At 34.5% G+C, this 21,867-nt stretch overlaps 1 protein-coding gene across 9 annotated transcripts in view; it reads left to right on the top strand.

Moving 5' to 3' along the window:
* The window catches only part of git2a (G protein-coupled receptor kinase interacting ArfGAP 2a), a 48,363-nt gene that overhangs the window by 12,759 nt on the left and 13,737 nt on the right, over positions 1-21,867 (top strand). For 3 of the 9 annotated variants that reach the window (XM_005165185.6, XM_068221312.2, NM_001126453.1), the window contains exons 3-15: positions 1,074-1,186; positions 3,520-3,625; positions 4,139-4,225; positions 4,311-4,441; positions 5,216-5,310; positions 5,562-5,607; positions 6,893-6,944; positions 8,028-8,100; positions 8,189-8,286; positions 10,550-10,661; positions 10,757-10,899; positions 12,599-12,748; positions 16,023-16,304. In XM_005165185.6, coding sequence (XP_005165242.1) covers positions 1,074-1,186; positions 3,520-3,625; positions 4,139-4,225; positions 4,311-4,441; positions 5,216-5,310; positions 5,562-5,607; positions 6,893-6,944; positions 8,028-8,100; positions 8,189-8,286; positions 10,550-10,661; positions 10,757-10,899; positions 12,599-12,748; positions 16,023-16,304 — 1,488 coding nt within the window. Of the gene's footprint in view, positions 1-1,073; positions 1,187-3,519; positions 3,626-4,138; positions 4,226-4,310; positions 4,442-5,215; positions 5,311-5,561; positions 5,608-6,892; positions 6,945-8,027; positions 8,101-8,188; positions 8,287-10,549; positions 10,662-10,756; positions 10,900-11,235; positions 11,272-12,598; positions 15,879-16,022; positions 16,305-21,867 lie in introns of those variants that run through there. The other 6 variants (XM_068221314.2, XM_068221313.2, XM_073951073.1 and 3 more) reach the window with 4 other exon arrangements.

Genomic DNA, 21,867 nt, shown 5'->3' with positions numbered 1-21,867 from the left:
TGATCCATTTCTCCAAACAACTCTTCTTCTTTCACTTGTTTTAATTACAGTTAGCAACAGAACACTGTAACAGGTGAAAGGAGTCCTCAAAGCTATATTATGCATATTAATGAAGTTGCACCTCATTGATTCAATTATTGTCCTTCACAGTAATCCAAAGAAACTCTTATAAAGAGTGAGTGTAATCTATCATCCTCACCTGCGCCATTCAATTTAAATGATCGCCATGCTGCACTGGAAGTTGACATGCGGAAAACGCGGAAGAGATCGTGCAAAGAGTCCGCTTACGCAAGGATCTCATCGCTGTGACAGCTTTCGAAGAAGGAATTTGCTCGAAATAATGCAAAAACAACCATTTTTTACTTTTTTTTTTAAATATATGTGTCCTAATAGTGTTTTTAGCAGTGTGGGTTTTGGCGTTTCGTGATCCTTTAACAAAATATATATATATATATATATATATATATATATATATATATATATATATATATATATATATATATATATATATATATATATATATATATATATATATATATTTTACTGTCTATTTGTCAACTACCTATATTACAAGAACTAACAATTCATTTACAAATCTGCTTCTCAATCAGTAACATAAATCTATTTTAGTAACCATCAAGTGAATTACAGTTTTGGAAATGGATGAAGATAAAAGCCTCTCTTTAACGGTAAAGCAATAATTCCAACCTGTACAGAATTCACATTCATCGTTTTAATCTTTATAGTTGGCCATTTCTATTTATAAAGTCAGTTCTTTTGATTTAATAAACTAATTATTAGCCAAAAAACACCCATGCAAAGAGATTCTAGATTCTATTTTAATTTGAAAATGGAAAAAAAGACAAATTTATGTGCTTTTTAAAGAGGTATTTTTTCTTAATCCATCAATGGGGCCTTTTGAATGGTTATAAGACTGTGATTTATTGGAGTGTGACCTCACTGGAGGGCTTTCCAACAGAGAGTGTGAGTCACTAAGCATATTTAAAGGAGCATGTTGTCATGATGAATTTCTGTCTTGTGATGTATGCCCTCAATTTCTTTCTCATTCACAGATGGTTCAGACATTATACAACAATGGCGCTAATGCAATATGGGAGCACACTCTGCTGGACCCGTCATCCATCATGAGCAGCAAACGCAAGCCTAATCATCAGGATAAACTCCAGTGAGTATTACAACGTGACCGAATGATGCATGTCTGATATATACTACTGTTTAAAAGTTTGCAGTCTGTAACCTACATATTTTTGAAAGAAATTACTTTATTTTTATAACATAATTTTTTTTAATTACACTAAAAATAAGTTTTCTGTTTATTCAAACTACTTCTGTAAAATGAGATGAAACAACACAATTCTTGAGGGTTTTTTGGGATAACTTAAATGTTGTATGTTTAATCTACTTTACTTTGTCAAATCTAATCAGCTAACTTAATTCCTTCATGTTGTTCCAACACAAATCAATTGTGTGGAACCCAGCATTTTTTACAGTGTAGGGGCTGGGTGATAAAATGGTAAAAATATTATTGTGATATGTTTTATAATTATTGTAAATGTTGTAATTTAGCTATAAAATAAATGTGCCGTTGTATTTATACTTGATGTATTCAGGCTAGTGTTATTTGTGTGGGTTCATCAATGATTGCTATGATCAAAATATATGAAGATATGTGTATGATATGGGTATGTAGTCTTAAAAGCTTCTTGAAATAACCAATCAAACATCTAATATAAATGCCACAACATTATTACGGATGCAGGAGCGCTGTTATTTACATTAGAGTACAAATGAAAATCACTGCACATAAATTTGTGCATCATCTGCTGTTTACTCACCACTGTCATTTTTGTTGCATCTTTATTTTGTTATTGAGCGGAAAATATGCAGGACATCTATCTAACTGCCACCACTCACTAGTATTTCCAGGATATTTCCTTATTGTTATGGTTAGGGTAGTCTATGTTTCATGCTCAGTTAATCAGCTGGCAGTCACTTAAGTCAGTTACAGTCACCAGACTGTACCTGTTAACTAAAGGCTGGGACGTATCAAGCTGACTAGCATTGACGAAACCATTTATAGACGAATTTGGATTGAGACTTCATCATCTTAAAACAAATTCAAGAATGGTCTCCGCGATAAGGAGGCTAGTTCCATTAAGGAATGGATTTTTTTAAAAAGTGGTTGTGCTGTTCAATATATAACTAAATCTTCTACCTTCTCCGGGGATGATTGAAAACATGTCTTAAAATCTCAACGCACAACACCGCCCCACGCATTGACGAAAGCCAACTGTGTTTTGTCCTCGTGTCAGCTCAAGCCTGGACCAAAAACCTGCGCATGAACACTCCAAACAGATCAAATCTGACTCAAACGAAAGTAGTGTTTTGCGCATGCATGAGAAGTTGTGTCTTTCTGCACCCACGGAGGGCAGTATCTGTTTTCTCATTCCAAATGGCAAATCTGAACTTCCGACATGTGTGTGCAAAGCATAAACAAAGCAGTGTTTAGTACCATTATCACAGTAATTCTCAAACGTCATGGAGGGATTTGCTTGTGCAAATAAGTCTGATAATTAAATAAAAAAAAATTCGCAAATATTTGATAAATGTAGCAAAATTACAGCAAGCCTCTTTGTGTTTGACTTGAATTGTTTTAGTTTGCTGAATAACCAGTCAGACGTTTTTATCTGTCGATGGCAATTCTACATGCTGAATCAAACTTCGACATTAAGCCGACTAGAGGCGTCATGTGGAACACACTAAAACAACTTGCCGGACCATTGCTGACTGATGGACTGACGAAGCTCAATGACCGACCGTTAGCTTAGTGTGTCCCTGCCTGAATATTATAAAAGTTAAGAGCTTTGGCTTCAAACTGACCACTTCAAACACTGATTGTTAAAAAGTAGATGAAAAGCTAATAGAAAAGTTTTTAAAACCTTATCGAGCCATCCAATTTGGGAGAGGAAGCACTTAGCAGCCACACAAACAATAGAAAAATATTTAACATGTTTAGAGAAATCTGAGGTATTTTATCAATTGTTGTTCTTATAGTTTTTATTAAAGTCGTGCACAATGATATTCATGCTAAAAGAATTTTATTACTATGGTATTATTCTAACATACAATTCATAAAATATATAAGCACAACTTCAGCCTGTTTTCCATTTCATTTGATGTCATGGAATTATAGCGCTTTAGTCAATGAAATTCATTGAAAAGACAGGGAATTTGATATTGCTCTTGAAGTGGGAACCCCGTATTTCAAATGTCTTTTTACCCCATAAAATTTGGCTTTGCCATAACTAGAGAAAATTCGAATTTAGAAAATAGTCAAATGGAAATCACTTATTTTAAATTGTAATGATATTTCACATTATTGCTGTTCATACTGTATTTTTGATCAAATAAATACAACCTCAGTGAGCAAAACAAAAGAAATACATCAACTGTTGACTGGACCTAATAGTCCAATTATGATTTCTTTCACCCCAAAAGCCCCAACAAGGCAGACTTCATCAAAGCAAAGTATCAAATGCTGGCTTACGTCCATCGTTTACCATGTCGAGATGATGACAGTACAGCTGCCGCTGATCTAAGCAAGGTATGAAAATGACTTTCCTGTTTTATCCTTTATGGACTTCTCGATATTGCATCAACATTGTCTTTTAAATAGTTTTGAATGTCTTTTTTTAGGCTTTACCTTCATTTTTATCGTGTGTGCTGGAGGAACTCTTTTTTTTTTAAAGGGACAGTACACCCAATAATGAAAGTTCTGACATTTTACTCATGATTCAGTTGTTCAATTTATACGTTTCTTTACTCTTTTAAACACTAAAGAAGATATTTTGATGAATGTTGGAAGCTGGATACCATATTGTTTTAGTTTTTTTGTTCTTCTGTTGAAGTCAGTGAAGTCATCAGCTGTTTGGCTACCAGCATTCTCCAGAATGATTTGGAACAACTTCATTGTGTAAATGGTTAATAAGTTTCATTTTTGGGTGTACTGTCCCTTAAGAGCCGCTTGAGAGTGTTTCTTTCTTTTTTTTCCTGCTACTGGGCTGATTGAAACATCTTTGTTGTTGCACTTTGTCCTATTATATATTTATTTTTTTAGCAACTTCACTCCAGCGTTCGAACAGGCAATCTTGAGACTTGTTTGCGGTTACTGTCTCTTGGGGCTCAAGCTAACTACTTTCATCCGGTAAACACCTCTGTTTTCACTTTAGTTTATCACATTCAGTTGCATTTGAAATGCATATTTAACCTTTCTGCATTGATTCCAATAGGAGAAAGGGAACACTCCGCTGCACATCGCGGCTAAAGCAGGTCAAGTGTGCCAGGCTGAGCTTCTTTGCGTTTATGGGGCAGATCCTGGAGCTCCAGACTCCAGCGGCAAAACACCTATCAACTATGCAAGGTAATCAATAGCTACTGCATTGATGCTCCCAAGCCACTGGCCATTGAAATCTGCATTTATTGATTACTTCCTATGTTTTATGTCAATGTGGATTAGATTTGTCAGAGATTTGTCTTGTGGCTTATACTGACACGAATATCTATATTAACACAATGGCTGCTTTGTTTTAGCATTATTAATGTATTTATTATTACTATTTAAAGTATATGTTAGTATTTATTTTTAATTGACATTTTTATAAAAAAAAGTTAAGATTTTTGTTGACCTTTTTTTTTTTGTTTTTTTTTTGTGAACTTAATTTTGTATTTAATTTTAACTTCAAGTTTCAGTTACTTTCCAAAGCAAGTCTTTTTAATACTTTACATTAAAATCTCATAGTAAACATATACTACTAATAAGCAAACATTTTAGATGTTTAGCCAGAAACCTTTTTTTCACAGGCCTATCTTAAGGGTTAATGCTGCCAACTCATTATCAACAGTAAAAATTATAAATTGTACCTCTTGTACCAACAAGGAAAACCACAAACAATCAAAAATGCAGGATTATATGCTGTCTAAGCTTTGCTATCCAAAACAGTTGTTATAATGGAAGTCAAAGGGGCAAAAACACCCATTTGCAATTTGAACAATACAAAGAGTTGAATTTTGATTCCTATTACTGTAGTACAGTTTTCAGACTATAGTGTTGAGGGCAGCATTTGGCACATGACCTTAAAGTTCATAAATAACAATAAAATCTAAGCCATAACATCTTTGTGTTGTTTGTAATCAGGCAGGCTGGCCATCAGGACCTGGCAGACAGACTGGTGGAAATACAGTACGAGCTGACAGACAGGCTGGCCTTTTACCTCTGTGGGCGGAAGCCTGGTGAGTCAGATGTTATCATGATATGAACTGATGTTTCGATATCCAGCTGTATGCATGAAACCTTTTTACAGCACACTTTTACGTTAATCAGATCATGCTATGGGTTATGGTCTTAAAAGCTCCAGATGTCTCAGTAAAATACCACAGAGATGCTGACGCAAGCTTGATGTGTTTTAATGCATCAGTGTGCATCCTTATCAGTGGATTGTCAATAGTAACTAATTCCAGTATGTCAATATATTCTGTTTCAGATCACAAGAGTGGACAGCATTTCATTATACCACAGATGGCAGACAGGTATTAATGATCTGATATTTTAAGATATTGTTCTATTAATGAGACTGGTGGCATTTTTGTTGTTGTTGTTGCTGTTGTTGTCATTGTCGTAGTAGTCATTAGCTACACATTTTGGAGATGCGCATAAAAAAATCGGTTCATGGAAATGCCAAGATGCAAATAAATTTGAAAATCCGCTTTAAAATTTATGTGCATAACTGAGTAGGATAAACTTCCTGTTCGATAGGAAAAGATGCGCATAAACTATATAACAGTATTAGTGTTATTATATTATTAATGACCTCCAGAATCAAGAGCATCTGTCCTCCGCGTTCTCCTTCAAATGCCACTGCGTGTCAGGAATAACTTTTTTTGGCACAAGTTGTTTATTAAATAAAGAAAAGACTCACGCAGCTTCTCCTACCACAGCAAATTCCGTTTTCACTGTTGATATTTGGTGCATGTTAATCAGTAAGTGACGATTTTGTTTTCTTTGACTCATTGGATTTGCACATCTTTTATGCGATAATTCAGTTTTGCGCATATAGTTAATTCACATTTTTGGATGCAAACCGCTATTGTCACCGAAGTCATAGTAGAAGTCATTGTTGTCGTAGTAGTAGTAGTTGTCGTCGTCATTGTAGTTGTAGTAGTAGTAGTCGTCGTCATTGTCGTTGTAGTAGTAGTCATAGTATTCTTTATTGTAGTCGCAGTAGTAGTCGTAGTAATAGTAGTAGTCATTGTCAAAGTCGTTGTAGTCATAGTAATTGTAATAGTAGTTGTAGTCATAGAAGTAGTCATTGTAGTCGTAGTAATATTTGTAGTAGTCGTTGTAGTATTAGTAGTTGTAGTCATAGAAGTCATTGTTGTATTTGTAGTAGTCGTCATTGTAGTAGTAGTCATTGTCGTCGTCGTCATAGTAGTCATTGACGTACTCGAAGTAGTCATTGTTGTAGTTGTCGTAGTAGTAGTCGTAGTAGTAATTGTCATAGTAGTCGTCGTCGTTGTTGTCGGAGTAGTCAATGTAGTTGTAGTCATAGTAGTTGTTGTTGTAATAGAGAAATAAACTTAATTGAATCCCAGAAAACTCTACCAAAGTACTATTTTGAGCATTTATTATTGCAATTTATCTTTTAACTTTTTTTTTTTTGCTGCCTTTGATGAAAAAGAAATGTGTAAGTATTTTTACGATGAGATTAGCAACTGAAATTGAAGATCAAATTTTCTTTCACACTTTCGTTTGTTATAATAAAATTTAAAAAGTTAAGAAAATGAATATGATTTACAATGGTATTCCCTTTTACAGCAGTGTGGAGTTAACAGAGTTTGCAAAAGCTGCAAAAAGAAAACTACAGTCTGTAAGTGCTCTCTGCTTTATTATTGTTCTATTAACATTTTTAAGTAATGTATTAGCATATACTAATTCAGATTATTTTTCATGTATTTTTGATTGGTCTTTCAAATGATACAATATTCCTATTTGCAGAGAAAAATGCAGTGAAACTAGTATCTGTTCTCCCCATGTTCACATGGGTTTCCTCCGGGTGCACCAGTTTCCCCCACAGTCCAAAGGCATGTGGTATAGGTGAACTGAATAAGCTAAATTGGCCGTAGTGTATGAGTGTGAATGTGAGAGTGTATGGGGTTTTTCCAGTACTGGGTTGCAGCTGGAATGGCATCCGCTGCAAAAACATATGCTAGATAAGTTGGCAGTTCATTCCTCTGTGCCACCCTGATAAATAAGGGGCTCAGCTGAAGGAAAGAAAGGAAAATATGTGTAAGTTTAAATATATATGTATGTACAATAAAATATGTGTATGTAAAATATATAAATTGTGACGTGCAAATTTTAGACATCAGTAGCTTATTACGTAAACCCTTTTTACACTTAGTATTAAGATGTTTTTACAGCACCCTGATGTGACTGAATGCATTAAAATAGTCAGAAAAGGCTACCTGCATTTAATCTAGTGACCTGACATGCATTCATTATGCGACATGTTGTGAGAAAGCGCACCAAAAATAAAACTTTCAAATCAAAAGATAAAAATTGAGATTGCTATCCACATATTTTTTTCTTCTGTTTTTACTTGCTTTCTAAGAATAAAAGGGAAGGGTATCAAATAAATATCACAAGTCACATTTGAACACATGCTAATAGCAGATGGAAACCCATAATGAATTTTGGCTGACCACTCGTGCTCAGATCAGTGAAAACGCATGTCATTACCAGGTGGAAACAGAGCATTAGAAAGCTTAAGTGAGCTTGGTGAGCACAGAGGAAACTGTTAGGCTTATTTTTGAAGCAGATGGCCATTAAAGGCCCCAACCCCCAAAACCGTTATCCGTCAGATATTTAGACACTATCTTTAAATGCTGTTTAACCTGTCTTCAGACATGCATGTTTACAGCCATTGAAATAACTCTTAATATCATTGCAGCTCAGCGATCACTTGTTTGAGGAATTGGCAATGGATGTTTATGATGAAGTAGACCGACGAGAGACAGATGCAGGTGAGATAATTGACATTTGATGAACAGATGAAACGATTTACATGTGCAGCATGTGTCACAATGAGCATTTGCTTTGTATCTGGTGCAGTTTGGCTGGCCACTCAGAACCACAGCACCTTGGTAACAGAGACAACAGTTGTGCCTTTCCTTCCTGTCAACCCTGAGTACTCATCAACACGAAACCAGGCGAGTTTTTAATAAACCCTTATGACTTTACCAAAGACTTTTTAACAGGAAATCAAGATTTTGCGCTTCGTCAAGCTACATTTAATAGCACCTTTCATGCAGTGTTAGCGGCTGCAACAAGTGCAACATGCAAAAACTTGGCAGACCAACAGAGATAAAAAGGGGAAATTGCATGAAAACTGTTAGCTTTGACAACCCTGACCACAAAGATGCATGTTATATACAGTACTGTGCAAATGTTTCAGGCCAACATTAAATCTGTTGCATTACTGATGGTGTAATGGATATATATGAACCTTTTCCACAAAACAGTGTACTTTTTATTATTATTTAATTTATTCAGGGTGAATTTATTTCAGTTGATGTATGGCTTATTAGAGTAGAAGTTATTTTAGGTTAGAGTTTGAATTATTTTGGTTAAATTGTTTAAGACGTGTTATAACAGGGCGCGCAAAGTCCGGTAGCCTGACGTCCTGGAGCTTTGCTTTTGACAGCCGAGCTATCAAAATCTATCCTACTTCAACAAAGTTTCTAAGGTTTTTAAAACATGACACTTATTCAGGGACAATTAAAAATTTAACAAACATACATTAATATCTTACCTCAGAATTGTACAGAACTGTAGAGTTTAATTCAGGGTTCATACGCTATTAAAACCTGGAAAAGTCATGGAATTTTGACATGGCATTTTCCAGGCCTGGGAAAATTTGGGAAAATCAGAAAAACCCACAAAGTTTTGGAAAAGACATGGAAAACAGATTTATGTATGCTTGAATATATAGGCTAGCTGTCTACTACTTTTTTGTCCTTGGCCACTTACATACTTTCACATTATTAGTGTGGCGTAAGCATTATCTAAATCAATTTTAAATAGATATAAATATATGCTGAAACTAATTAGATTGTTGTGTGTTTTACGATATGCTTTAATTAATTTGAAAATTTATTGTTTTTTTTACCACGCACATGCATTTGCATGAAACATTAGGTCATAAATATTTACTTGAAAGTCTTGGAAAAATCATGGAAAAGTCATAGAATTTTAGTAGTAAAAATTTATTGATGATTTTTTTTAATGTTTAGAAGTATGAAGGTTTTAATTCATTATGCCATTTCTACTTTAATGGACTTTAGTGGTAATAGTTTTAATTTTCAGTGGTTATAGTTTTCAGCATGATGATCTGCAAATTGAACTGAAATCTTATTTGGAGAAAGAAAACACAGATCAAACACAGACTGTCATTAAATGGCTCCAGCCCTGCATATTATAGAGGCAAAGATATATGACACTCCTAAAGGAAACACTCTGGAAAGTGCTAAAAGAAGCCTGATATTACTTGGGCACATTATTTCAGAAGATGTCAGAGCAATTAGAACAAAATGGTTCAAGTGCTTAGTACCAAGGGAAGCCACATTAAACATAGACTTTTGCTTAAAGAGGAAATGTTTTGCTTCTGTTGTTTTTTGTACATATTTCCTGTATTTTCTGTTTGTTTTTAATAGACTGATTGATTATATAGTGTGCCAAAGTCTTAGGCTAACAAAGCTGGTAGAGTGCTTTGGAATTTCGCACAGTACTGTACATTGTTACAAGTTTATGATGTTTTAAAGGGATGCTGCAACATTTAGGTGAGACAAATGTAATGTGTGCGACAGATCAAGGATGAGGCAGGAATCGATTCTGAATTTAAGCTTTTTACTCAATGGTTTAAACAAAAGATGTAACCGTAATAACGGAAAAACAGATTTACAAGATTCTCTATAAATGAAAACAATGATTGTAAGCCAAATCAAAGAAATTAACAAAACAAATCAATCCTTAAGTCTAACATCTAAACTAGGCTAAAAGTTAACTAATAGCTATTTGCATAATTACAGTTATTAAGCTGAACAGACTCATTTGAGCTGAATAATGACCAATTTACATCAGAATTCGCCTCTTATTTAAAAAAGTTTGCATCGTTTGGTTTTGTGAAATTTCTATTTATTTACTTTTATAGCTTTTTTTTTTTACTTTGCTGGTGCTATTTTATGCAGCTGAGCATCTTTGTCTTTACATTTTTGAAAGACATGTTATGATACCCCTGCATCTTGTTTTAGGTTTGTGCAATCTGTGTAGCAGTTTTTGAATACTAAAGTGTGTGTTCAATTTACGTACATATGATCTGGTTCTTAATCTGTTAGACCAGCTTCACTTTCCGACAATATGCAAATCAAAAAATTATGAAATCATCATTTAATATATATTTTTTATTATTTTCAGGGAAGACAAAAGCTGGCAAGATTCAACGCTCATGAATTTGCCACACTTGTGATCGATATTCTAAGTGATGCAAAGCGACGCCAGCATGGAAATCCAGTCCCAAGTCCTAAAGGTACAGCCTGCCTCCACACCCCCAAACCTTTAGTCTCTAATTTCTTTTGAAGTCCTTGTTAATGTTTCATGAAAGCTTTATTTACTTCTTCATAGACAATGTTGATGTATTCTTCAAAAGTGGGGGCAGTCGTCATGGAAGTGAAAGTCAGGAAATTGACCAGCCAGATTATGACAGCGTGGCGTCCGATGAGGACACCGATACTGATTTACGAATGGGCAAAGCAGACAGAACTAAAGTAAGACTAACGTAATAGTATTATGGTCCCAAATTTACCTGAAGGGGTCAGGACTAAAGCTGGATTTATACTTGTGTCCTCCGCGGCTAGTTGAAAGTTGTCAAGACTTCTATACTTAAAGGTGCAGTATGTAAGTTAGACACCCAGTCGTTGAACTCCTGGATCAAAGCAAACACAAGTGCAGGTTGTCAGATTGAGGAGTGAGTCTGACTTAAGTCGTGTTCTAAATTAAAGCATTGGCACACAATAGAGGGAATATTTTCCATGTTAAAAGGAGTTTTTGTTCCAATCAACACATCAAATTGATATATTAGAAATGACTTTTATTTCTCACAGGTGAACAACAGAAAACTATGACAATGATCACCTCAGGTAAACCTCATGTGCTTTATTCAGTGTTAAATGCTAATAATGTGAGTCTGAATGCCATTTTACATGACATCATTGCCATACTACTACAGAAAGTTCCCCTCAGATATTGAAAATAAAATAAACTGTTTGAAATTGAACTTTAGAACTAAACGCATATGAGCGATTCAGCATCTACAAATAATAATGTTAAAGAGGGTTAATGTGTATTAAAAAGATTATAAACCTTACTATTTCATGAGTGAGTGCACATTCAGTGCTTCTGAATAGCTGTGTTTAAATTTCTGTCGTGTTTCGTCTGGAGCAAACAGCCAATTGCTTATCACTGCAAATCACATTAGATGGCACGAAATTACAATGTAACCTGCTCACCTAATGTTTACTTTCGGAATATTTATATCATTTGCTAATTATTAACCTCATATGTAACTGAATCTGCACCTTATTTCGGAGTCCGCTACTGTCCAACGATCACAGAAGCATGCTTTTAGAGCCTTTCTGAATGAAGGAATTAAATACGTGGTTTTTCACCAAGGCAACCCAGAGTGCTGAAAAATAATTGGCCATTGGGCAGGTTAAATGACCAAAACAAAGACAACCGTTCTGGCATTGTTTCAGGATCGACTTCAGCATTGTTTTCCAGATAAACAAGTATGTTTACTTAGCATGTTTCCTAAATGTCTTTAAACAAATGATGGTATTTTTGTGCTTTAGAAGAGTCAAAAACTTACATACAGCACCTTAAGAGCATTCTCTGTTGTACTATTATTTGTAACATTGAGGCAACACTGAGTAGCTATTGATAAAATCATGGTAGAGTCAGTGCATGGAGTTGCTAAGTGAATGAATGTAAAGTCTTTTCAAGATGCAGCACATTTATCCAGCTCAGCCAGACGTGGCTCAAAAATGTTTTTCAATGATGTTTTTGCCTGCTATTTTCCACATTAGTGTGTATGCTCAAGTTGGCTTCCTTTGTTTAGTCACAAATCATTAATGTTGGCAATAAGCACAAGCAAAAATCATTACTATGTGCATGGGACATGGGACTCAAAATCTTTATTTATTAATATAAAAACCATTTGTATTAAAGCCAATCTGCCAAAATGACCGTTTCTGCAACATTTTTTTTATGTAATAGTGTAGCTAAACTCCATAGAAGAAGAGCACCTGCTTCTACATCGCAGCCTGTTTAGGTTAAAACAATGCCTTGTTTATCCATAAACAAAGAACAACAAAAGAGCTTAACTCAAAGTATATCAGGATCTTTTACCTCAATATGTCTTTGTAACATGTTGTTTGTTGGCTAACGTTTAGCTTTTTTCCTACTCAGAGTCTGGACTCGGATCTCTCCGATGGACCGGTTTCCGTGCAGGAGTTTCTGGAGGTGAAAAACGCACTCTCAGCCTCGGAGGCCAAAATTCAGGAGCTGATGAAGGCCAACAGTAATCTGAATGAAGAGCTGAGATTAATGCAGAAAAAGGTACCAGAGATTCAGCAGTGAGCGCTGAATGTCCTGGTTGAAAGAGCAAAACCCATACTGTCTATCTCCTGCACTCCAACTTCTTCTCGACATTCCGGCTGACCTAAAATTCACGTTATGATTATTAAACGCCTCTGGAATGCTGATGTCAACGTAATCTCGTGATCCCTGCTGTAGTGTTCAAATAACCAGCATGACCTTGACCTCTAAACCACTGGGAAAGATGTTGTCATTGACATAAAGGCATAATATACTGACCATGTCTGAAACTGCAATTTAATTGGCATGCTAACTCCTCTAACCACAAACCTGATCCAGCAGTCAGCTTTTCCATTAGCATGACTCATTTTAATTGGCTGTCTCTATATTGTTGTACATTATGCAGAGGGTTCCAGAATGCAATCAGCTCTGAGATTACACACAAATTCTGTTTGTTAGTCTTTAGTTTCGAGATATCTTTTTTTTTATTATTATTTTCCAATAACCATGAGAACAAATTACTGAGTTGTTTAATGTGATAATAAATGAGTCAAACTGTATTATTATTAAAAGGTTCACCGATAATTCGTGGCTAAGACCTGAACCAAAAACATGAATCGTGGTAAACTTGTTTTTGTGTAGACGTTGGTATTAATAATAGACTTTTTTGTATTATTATTTTGTGAAATTTATTAGTACAATCAAAGTAATTAAAATAATTTAATTTAAACTAATTCAACTATTAAAATGATTTTTTTATTGAAGTATCTCAAAAAATGGACAGTGTTTTAGAAATATGTTGTTTTAGATTCAGGTTTTGTTTGTGAAAATAGAATTTTGTGAAAATGAAAATTGTGGAGGCCAGCTATAGCCTCTTTCACACAGATATTCTAGAAAATACAAAGATCATGCGAATTGACCCCCATGATCATTTGATTTCACACTGCCATTGACTTACTGTTGGGCCAAAACTACAGTATTTTAGGTTGTCTTAAAATCCATAAAACAGACAGTATTTTATTTATACCATTGTTTGTTTTTTTTGACGTTGCAGACTATCAAAACTCAAAATGCAGTTAAACAAACAAGGTAAACTGGGTGCTTTCTTTCAGACTAGAACTCATAAATGCCTTTTTCAGTGACCAAAAAAGGGTTTGTTACATCTCTGGAAGTTACAGCCAGTTTTCTGCTAAATTAGAAATGCTGATTAGTGTACTTTAAAAGTTATGGATGGTTTTGACTCCAAACTACTTTTAACTCTCCCATGAAAAGCCAGCTTAGTGTGTTGCTAAATGTTTAATATACATCTTTTTCTCACCAAATGTGTAGTTTTTTTCCCCAGATGCTAATGTCCATGATTCGAATAATTAGACCTGTGAGATTTGTGTAAGACTGTGTGGCTTTGCATTAGATGAACATCTGACTGGGTAAAATAGAGAGGTTGAAGTCCAGAGGCTCTTTTGCATTTCTCTACTGATTCTGACCAACATGTTTGGCTCGATCTGTCGGTCTCTTCTTTAAGCTTTAGAGTGAGTCTCTGTCTCTCTTTCTCCCTGTAGATTTTTAAGCCTGCCTAATTTGTGCTCGTTCTCTGAGCATGTCTAGACATTGCTTCTGCCAGTGCCTGCATGTAAATCTGGAGTCTTTGCTCTTGAAGTTGTAGTTTATTGCGCAACTCCATTTAATGTTTTCCTAAATGCTTTCGTATTTACTTGTACAATCTTAACTTTTAATTGACCTTTCTGATTTTAGCTGATATTTGCCATAAATTGTCAAATACTACAGTAATTAGTTTTATAGAAAAAGTAAATATCCTATATTTATGTATGGAAAGTTGTTTTAATTTGACAATTTATTTTGTTATTGTGCAAATTTGATAGTTTTTTATTTTAGATTCATCTTAAACCCACAAACCCAGTACTGCAAGATTGTGAATTAGCACTTCAGAAAAATTTGATTACTGTAGTACATCTTATATACCTAATAATATTGCCATTTCAGCTGGCTAATTGGTCAAAAACAGGATCTGATTAAAAGGTTAGTTCACCCAAAAATGAAAATTCGAGTTATTTATTACTCGCCCTCATGTCATTCTAGTCCCTTGAGGTCTTTGTTCATTTTGGGAACACCAATTAAGATGTTTTTAGTTAAAATTTGAGAGCTCTTTGTCCCTCCATAGGCAGCTAGGATTATGAGATGTTTAAAGACAAGAAAAGGAACCAAAAACGTTGTCAAAACATTTAACTGTAACCATACAAATCTACAAGAACACTTTTGTGTGCCAAAAAACTGTAAAAATTACTTGATTCATCAATGTCTTTAATGTCCGCTTCAAGGGATCATCTAAAATATCTTAATTTGTGTTTGGAAGATGAACAAGGGTCTCAGGGGACTAGAAAGACATGAGGGTAGGCAATTAATAACAGAATATTCTTTTTTAGGTGAACTAGCTCTTTAATGTCCAGATAAATGGACTGTATCCATGCAGACTTGGATTGTTTGCTGTTAAAATTGTATTCATTCAAGGTATTCATTAAAATCCTCTGTTAATATATTTGCCCCTGGCCATCCAAGGTATAGATTTTTTTAGCTGAAACTAAGTTTAAATATTTCAAGGTAAATCGAAAATGATTGTTCAATTGTAAATTATTAAATCCTAAAACCAAACGTAGGCTGATTTATAGAGATAGTTCACCTGAAAATGAAGCTTTACTTAACATTTGTTCACACTTCAGCATTTTAAAGCTCTCCAAGTTTTCTTCCTTAGATATTTTAACAGTTGATGGTAGTTATTGACTACATAATACATACTCCTAAATATTAAATTCAACTGCTAGCTTTAGCTCACACCTATGAAAGGTGAGTTAATGATAACTGAATCTAATTTTTGGCTGAACTATCCATTTTCGTTTGGTGGGAGCACTTTTAGCTTAGCTTAGCATAGATCATTAAATCGGGTTCGACCATAGCATCTAACTTAATTTTTTTTTTTAAAAAGACTCTTGCCAGAACCAGAGATCTGAAATGGGAAAACTCAACTGCTTAACTATAAAATGGCTATACCCCCTCAATAAAAAAAATGCTAGTTTAAAAGTGTCACGGAAATTGATTGTTTAGTCAAAAATGCCCATTTCCCCAAAAAAAAGAAAAAGTGGTGCTCCTTTAAGTGGTTGTTTTTGAACCGAACACTGTTATTTATTCATTAATTGACCTATTTTTCCCCCCTGTGAGCTCAGCTTTGCTCTAGTTTCTGCTTTTCTTTGCGTTTCTCTGGCTTACTGGTGTTTCTCTTCAGCTGCAGTCTCTGCAAAGCGAGAACAGCTCTCTGAGGCGGCAGGTCTCCGCTCAACAGCCCTATCAGGCCCCCGGCGGCCCTGACCATCCCAATCCCTCCAGTCCCTCCTCCTGTTCCTCCTCCTCCTCTTCCTCCTCTGCCCTGAAACGCCACCTGTCTGCGCGCGCCAGTCGCCCCATGTCTATGTATGAAACCGGCTCTGGCCTGAAGCCCTTTCTTCCCAAGGGCGAGACCCCTTACCCTGAGGAAACCTTCCCCACCCTGCAACCCTTCCCAGCCTATGTAAGTAAAGACCTGCCTCTCGCTGCCTTTTTCCTTCTTCATTTTTCCTTTTCTAACGTTGCCGCATGCATGTTCCAGTTCTTGGAGCTTCATGAATTTTCAAATTTGTGAAAGAAAGGTTTATGGTTACTCAAAATATTACTTCAGTTTCCTGTTGCATCCCATAGCATCAGTTTAACAATATTTGTTACGTGTTTTAGTTTCATGTGTCAGTTGAGAGTTACATACAAAGCATGTGTTTATGGCCGACCCAATGCACAAGAAACACAGTCCCATTCTCACTGCTCTATGTATCATGATGTCATTTTAAAGGCATGGTTTTATTATTTAGCATTTCAAGTTAAAGGGAAAAAGTGCACTAAGCACATTTTATTTGTTTGTTTTTCTGACCAAAAATGTTAGGCAAGTGTCCAATAATTGTGCTTTTCCTGAGATAAAGTAAATTGTATTTGGCTGCTTAATATGTTCCGTATAAAATGAGATGAAACTAGACTTCACTCGGTGCACATCATGTTTTTCTAAAGTATTAATGTGATTGTTCACTCAGAAACAAAAATGTTATCATCTTTGGTTCCCACTGATTTCCATAGTATTTTATTTACTACTATGTTATTATTATTATTTGTTTTGGAAATGGCCATTTTACAACTCGCCTAGAGTTAAACAGTTGAGTTTTACCATCTTTAAATACATTCAGCTGATCTACAGGTTTGTTTGGGCACTTTTAGCTTTCTTAGCCTACATGTAGATCATTGAATAAGATTAGACCATTAGCATCTCTTTCAATTTTTTTTAAAAAAGACTCTTGCCAGACCCAGAAATCAGTTTATTAGATTAAAAAAAAGAAGAAAAAAAAAACTTGTTTATGGCCGACCCAATGCACAAGACACACAGTCCCATTCTCACTGCTCTGTGTATCATGATGTCATTTTAAAGGCATGGTTTTATTTTGCATTTCAAGTTAGAGGTAAAAGTGCACTAAGCAAATTTGTTTTTGTTTGTTTTGCTGAGCAAAAATGTTGGACCATTGTCCAATAATTGGGCTTTTCCTGAGATAAATCATGTTTGACTGCTTAATATGTTCCATATAAAGTTAGAAAAACAGGACGAGTCTTGATCTTTCTAAAGTATTAATGTGATTGTTCACTCAGAAAAAAAAAATGCTATCATCATTGATCCCCATTGATTTCCATGGTATTTTATTTACTACCATTGTATTTTGTTTGTGAAAATGGCTATTTTACATCTCCCCAGAGTTAAACAGTTGAGTTTTACCAATTTTGAATCTATTCATCCGATCTACGGTTTTGGTTGGGCACTTTTAGCTCGGCTTAGCATAGATCATTGAATCTGATTAGAAAGTTAGCATCTCAGTCTAAAAAAAAATTTATAAGACTCTTGCCAGACCCCAAGATCAGTTGAATGGATAAAAAAAATTAAAAAACTAATTTATGGCTGACCCAATGCACAAGACACACAGTCCCATTCTCACTGCTCTATGTATCATGGTCATTTTAAAGGCATGGTTTTATTGTTTTGCATTTCAAGTTAGAGATAAAAGTGCAATTGGCAAATGTTTTTGTTTGTTTTGCTGACCACAAATGTTGGAGTAGTATCCAATGATTGGGTTTTTCCTGAGATAAAGTAAATCCTATTTGGCTGCTCAATATGTTCCGTATAAAAAAGGAAAAAAACAGACTTAACTCTGAGCACATCATGTTTTTTTAAAGTATTCATGTGATCGTTCACTCAAAGCAAAAATGCTATCATCATTGGTTCCTATTGATTTTCATAGTATTTTATTTACTACTATGGTACTCAGTTGGGACCAGCCATTCACATTTTTCCAAAATATCTGCAGTTGACGACATACATTTCAGTTTTAGGTGGACTGTCTCTTAAATTTACTCATCCTTCACTTGTTTCAAATCTATTTGAGTTTCTTTCTTCTGTTGAAAGAAAGATATTTTGAGAAATACTGGATGCCGGGACCCATTGACTTTGATAGTACTGAACATTCTTTAAAATATCTTCTTTTGTGTTCAACAGAAGAAAGAAATCATAAAACCAACATGAAGGAGAGTAAATGATGGTCATTTTCATTTTTGGGTGAACTATCGCCTTTAGAATTGTTTAGGATTATTTAGTCTGAAAGGTTGCTTGGTGCACTTTTGAAGTGATATTGATATTGTTTTCAACCACAGAAATATGTTTTGTACATCACGGCTACTCTAGATTGTACATTTCAGTATCAACTTTTGTGTGAAATGCCACGTTTTATTTTCAGTTGTCCTTTATGCAATGTATGTTCCGATTCCATTTCTTTTCTTCATTATTTACTATGGAATGTTGATATTAAAAACAATGTTTTAACCCTATGGCTTTTCATTGCTTTTACTACATATTAATGCTGCTGATCATTTAAAAATGCATGTAAATGTTGCGGCTGTTCAAACCTCATTTATCTGTCATTATTTAACACTTGCATAAAAATACATATCTGTATGAAACTTGCTAAACCATTTTACACTAAAGATTCATCTCTTGCCATTAGCTCATTCATCAAAGTAACAATGAACACATTTACAGCGTTATTAATCTAGGTTATTGTTCATTTGTCGCTGGTTGAATTGGATAAGCTAAATTGGCCGTAGTAGATGTGTGTGAATAAGTGTGTATGGGTGTTTCCCAGTGATGGGTTGCACCTGGAAGGGCATCTGCTGCATAAAACAAATGCTGGATAAGTTGGTGGTTCATGTTGCTGTGGTAACCCCTGATTATTAAAGGGACTGAGCCGAAAAGAAAATGAATGAATTAATGTTCTTAATATACAATGATATTTGTTTATAAAAATAAATGACTATTAATTAGTTAAACTAATCACTAGAAAATTAACTACTGTTAATATAATAACTATATAAAAATAATAATATAGAAATAAATATTTTAATTGTAGGAAGTTGTAGGAAGTTTTTTTTTTTTTTTTTTTTTTACATCCTAAAATACATTTTAAAATAAATGTTATCCTTACAATAAATGTATTGATATATTAATAATGTGTTGATAAATAATGACTGTATTTTTGATCCTATAAATGCAGCATTGGTCAGCATAAATAGTAGCATTTATTATGTTGGATTGTTGTTCTATTGTGATGATTTATAATGCAAATTAATGTCAAAGAACCCAATCTTGTTGGAAAATGCAAACCAATAATTACTGTTAACTATTGCTTGTGTGTTAATTTGTTGAAAGGAATAGTGCATTAGAAATTACTCAGTTTATTGTACTAATCCTGCATGTCTAAATTTGTGTGTGTACAGTCAAAGTCTTTAATTATTAGCCCTCCTTTAAATTATTATTAATTTTTTTATATTTAACATTTAGAGAAGATTTTGTTTTTAAGAACAGTAATAATAACTTATTTCTAATGACAGTACCTGATATTTATCAAGAGACTATATTGAGCTTAAAGTGCAAATTAAAGGCTTAACTATGTTAATTAGGCAAGTACGGTTAATAAGGCAAGTCATTGGACAACATTGTTTTATTCTGTAGCCAATAGGAAAATATATTTCTTAAAGGGGCTGATAATATTGACCATGAAATCAGCTTTTAACATTTTTTACCAGTTTTTATTCCAGCAAAATTAAAACTAAACGTTTTCCTGCAGAAGAAAAAATATAGGAAATACTGTGAAATTTCCCTTGGAAATATGTGAAAAATATTATTTTTTAATTCACAGGAGAGCTAATAATTCTGTCTTGAACTGTGCTCATGTGTACAGTAGTCAACATTTAAAGTGTATCAAAAAGATATTAAAATGGATTAAAGCTATTGAATGACACTCTCATTATAGGACAATTAAAACATTTTTTTTTTTTTTTATCCACGTCAAATGTTAACTACTACTGTATATAAATATATGCACATGGGGAAAAAAAGAGACCACTTGGATATTTCCGACTTCAAAAAGATGCCATGTTTCAGACATGCTTTTATTAATTGTTAGACAATTATTGTTTTAACATCAATAATAATTGAGAAATCATTATTTGGTGGAGTAGCCATGATTTTTCATTCACAGCCAATGAAAACATTTATTAGTTAGCCAATTATAATTTTTAGAGAATTTATTTACAACTTATAACGATACGATCACCTTTCTAGAAAGAACCAAATACTAACAGTTGACACAAACCCAAGCCTCATTAATCCAGAGAAAATCTTTTGATTTGTGTGTGTGTTTGTGTGTTTGTGTCTGTGTGTGTGTCTGTGTACAGTTGAAGTCAGAATTATTAGCCCCCCACCCTGTATATTTCCCCAATTTCTGTTTAATGAAAAGAAGATCTGAAGAGTTCAGATGCAAAAACTTCTAAATGCCGTCTGAAATTTTCCTCTAAAATGAGCATTATTATCAGGCTCCTGTGTGTAGGTTCAGTAATATCACTTTTATGGGAAAGAATAAGTCCTTTTCCTGGACATAAAGTAGGGCTGAGAAAAAAATTATTTATTTTTTAATGGAAATTTCAGATGGTACTTAGAGATTTTTGCATCTAACCTCTTCATTTTTAACACCTTTCTAAACCTAATAGTTTTAATAGCTCATTTCTAACAGCTGATTTCTTTTATCTGTCATGATGACAGCACAATATTTTAGTGGATATTTCTCAAAATGCTAGTATTTAGCTTAAAGTACAAATTTAAGGCTTAACTAGGTTGATTAGGCAAGTTGGGGTAATTAGGCAAATCATCGAATTACGATGGTTTGTTCTGTAGACACTTAAAAAAAATGCTGCTTAAGAAGACCACTAATTTTGACCTTAAAATGTTTTTTTAGACATTAAAAAACTGCTTTTATTTTAGCAGAAAAGAAACAAAATCTCTTCAGAAGAAGAAATATTAAATGTAAGAAGTTCCTTGCTCTGTTAAACATCATTTGGGAATTTATTGAAAAAAGAAAACAAAATTCACTAGAAGTATAACCATCTGCACACACCGGTATGGGAAAACAACACCAATTGTTATTTATTTTCAGTTCTTTTTATTCATTTATTAAATGAATTGATTTATTCCCCACATTTCTGTCTGAAGTCTCATTTGCACCCCTTTTCAGATGGAAAAGAGTGTATTTGTGGCCTCTTCCTCCTCCCTCCCCTTCCTCTCCTCCTTCCCGTCCTGTTTGCGAGATCAACCTGTGCAAAAGGATAAATACGGGACCGTCCCAAAGCTCTCTCCACCCTCCTTCACAAACTCCTCCTCCACTCCCATCCACCCCTTCTCCTCCTACTGTTGTGCTCCGCCAATCAGCGTAAACCAACAGTCCCTCCATCAGCCGCCCAGAGGCTGCTGTTTTCAGCTGATACGTATTTAATTTCTGCCTTCATCGTCTTCATCTTCACAGACTGCATTTATGTTTCATGGCCTGTGTGTTCATTCCCAGGATGCACTGCTCAGGGCTCGTCCACTGCTGCTTGCGCATCTGTTTAGAGATGTTTTGCAATTTTACAAGCTTTGGGCAGAAAGTTGAACAATTAGAATATGCACTTATGGAATATGCAGA

Source organism: Danio rerio, chromosome 5 (assembly GCF_049306965.1).
Source record: "Danio rerio strain Tuebingen ecotype United States chromosome 5, GRCz12tu, whole genome shotgun sequence".
NCBI lineage: Eukaryota > Metazoa > Chordata > Actinopteri > Cypriniformes > Danionidae > Danio > Danio rerio.
This window is presented reverse-complemented; position numbering and strand designations above follow the sequence as displayed.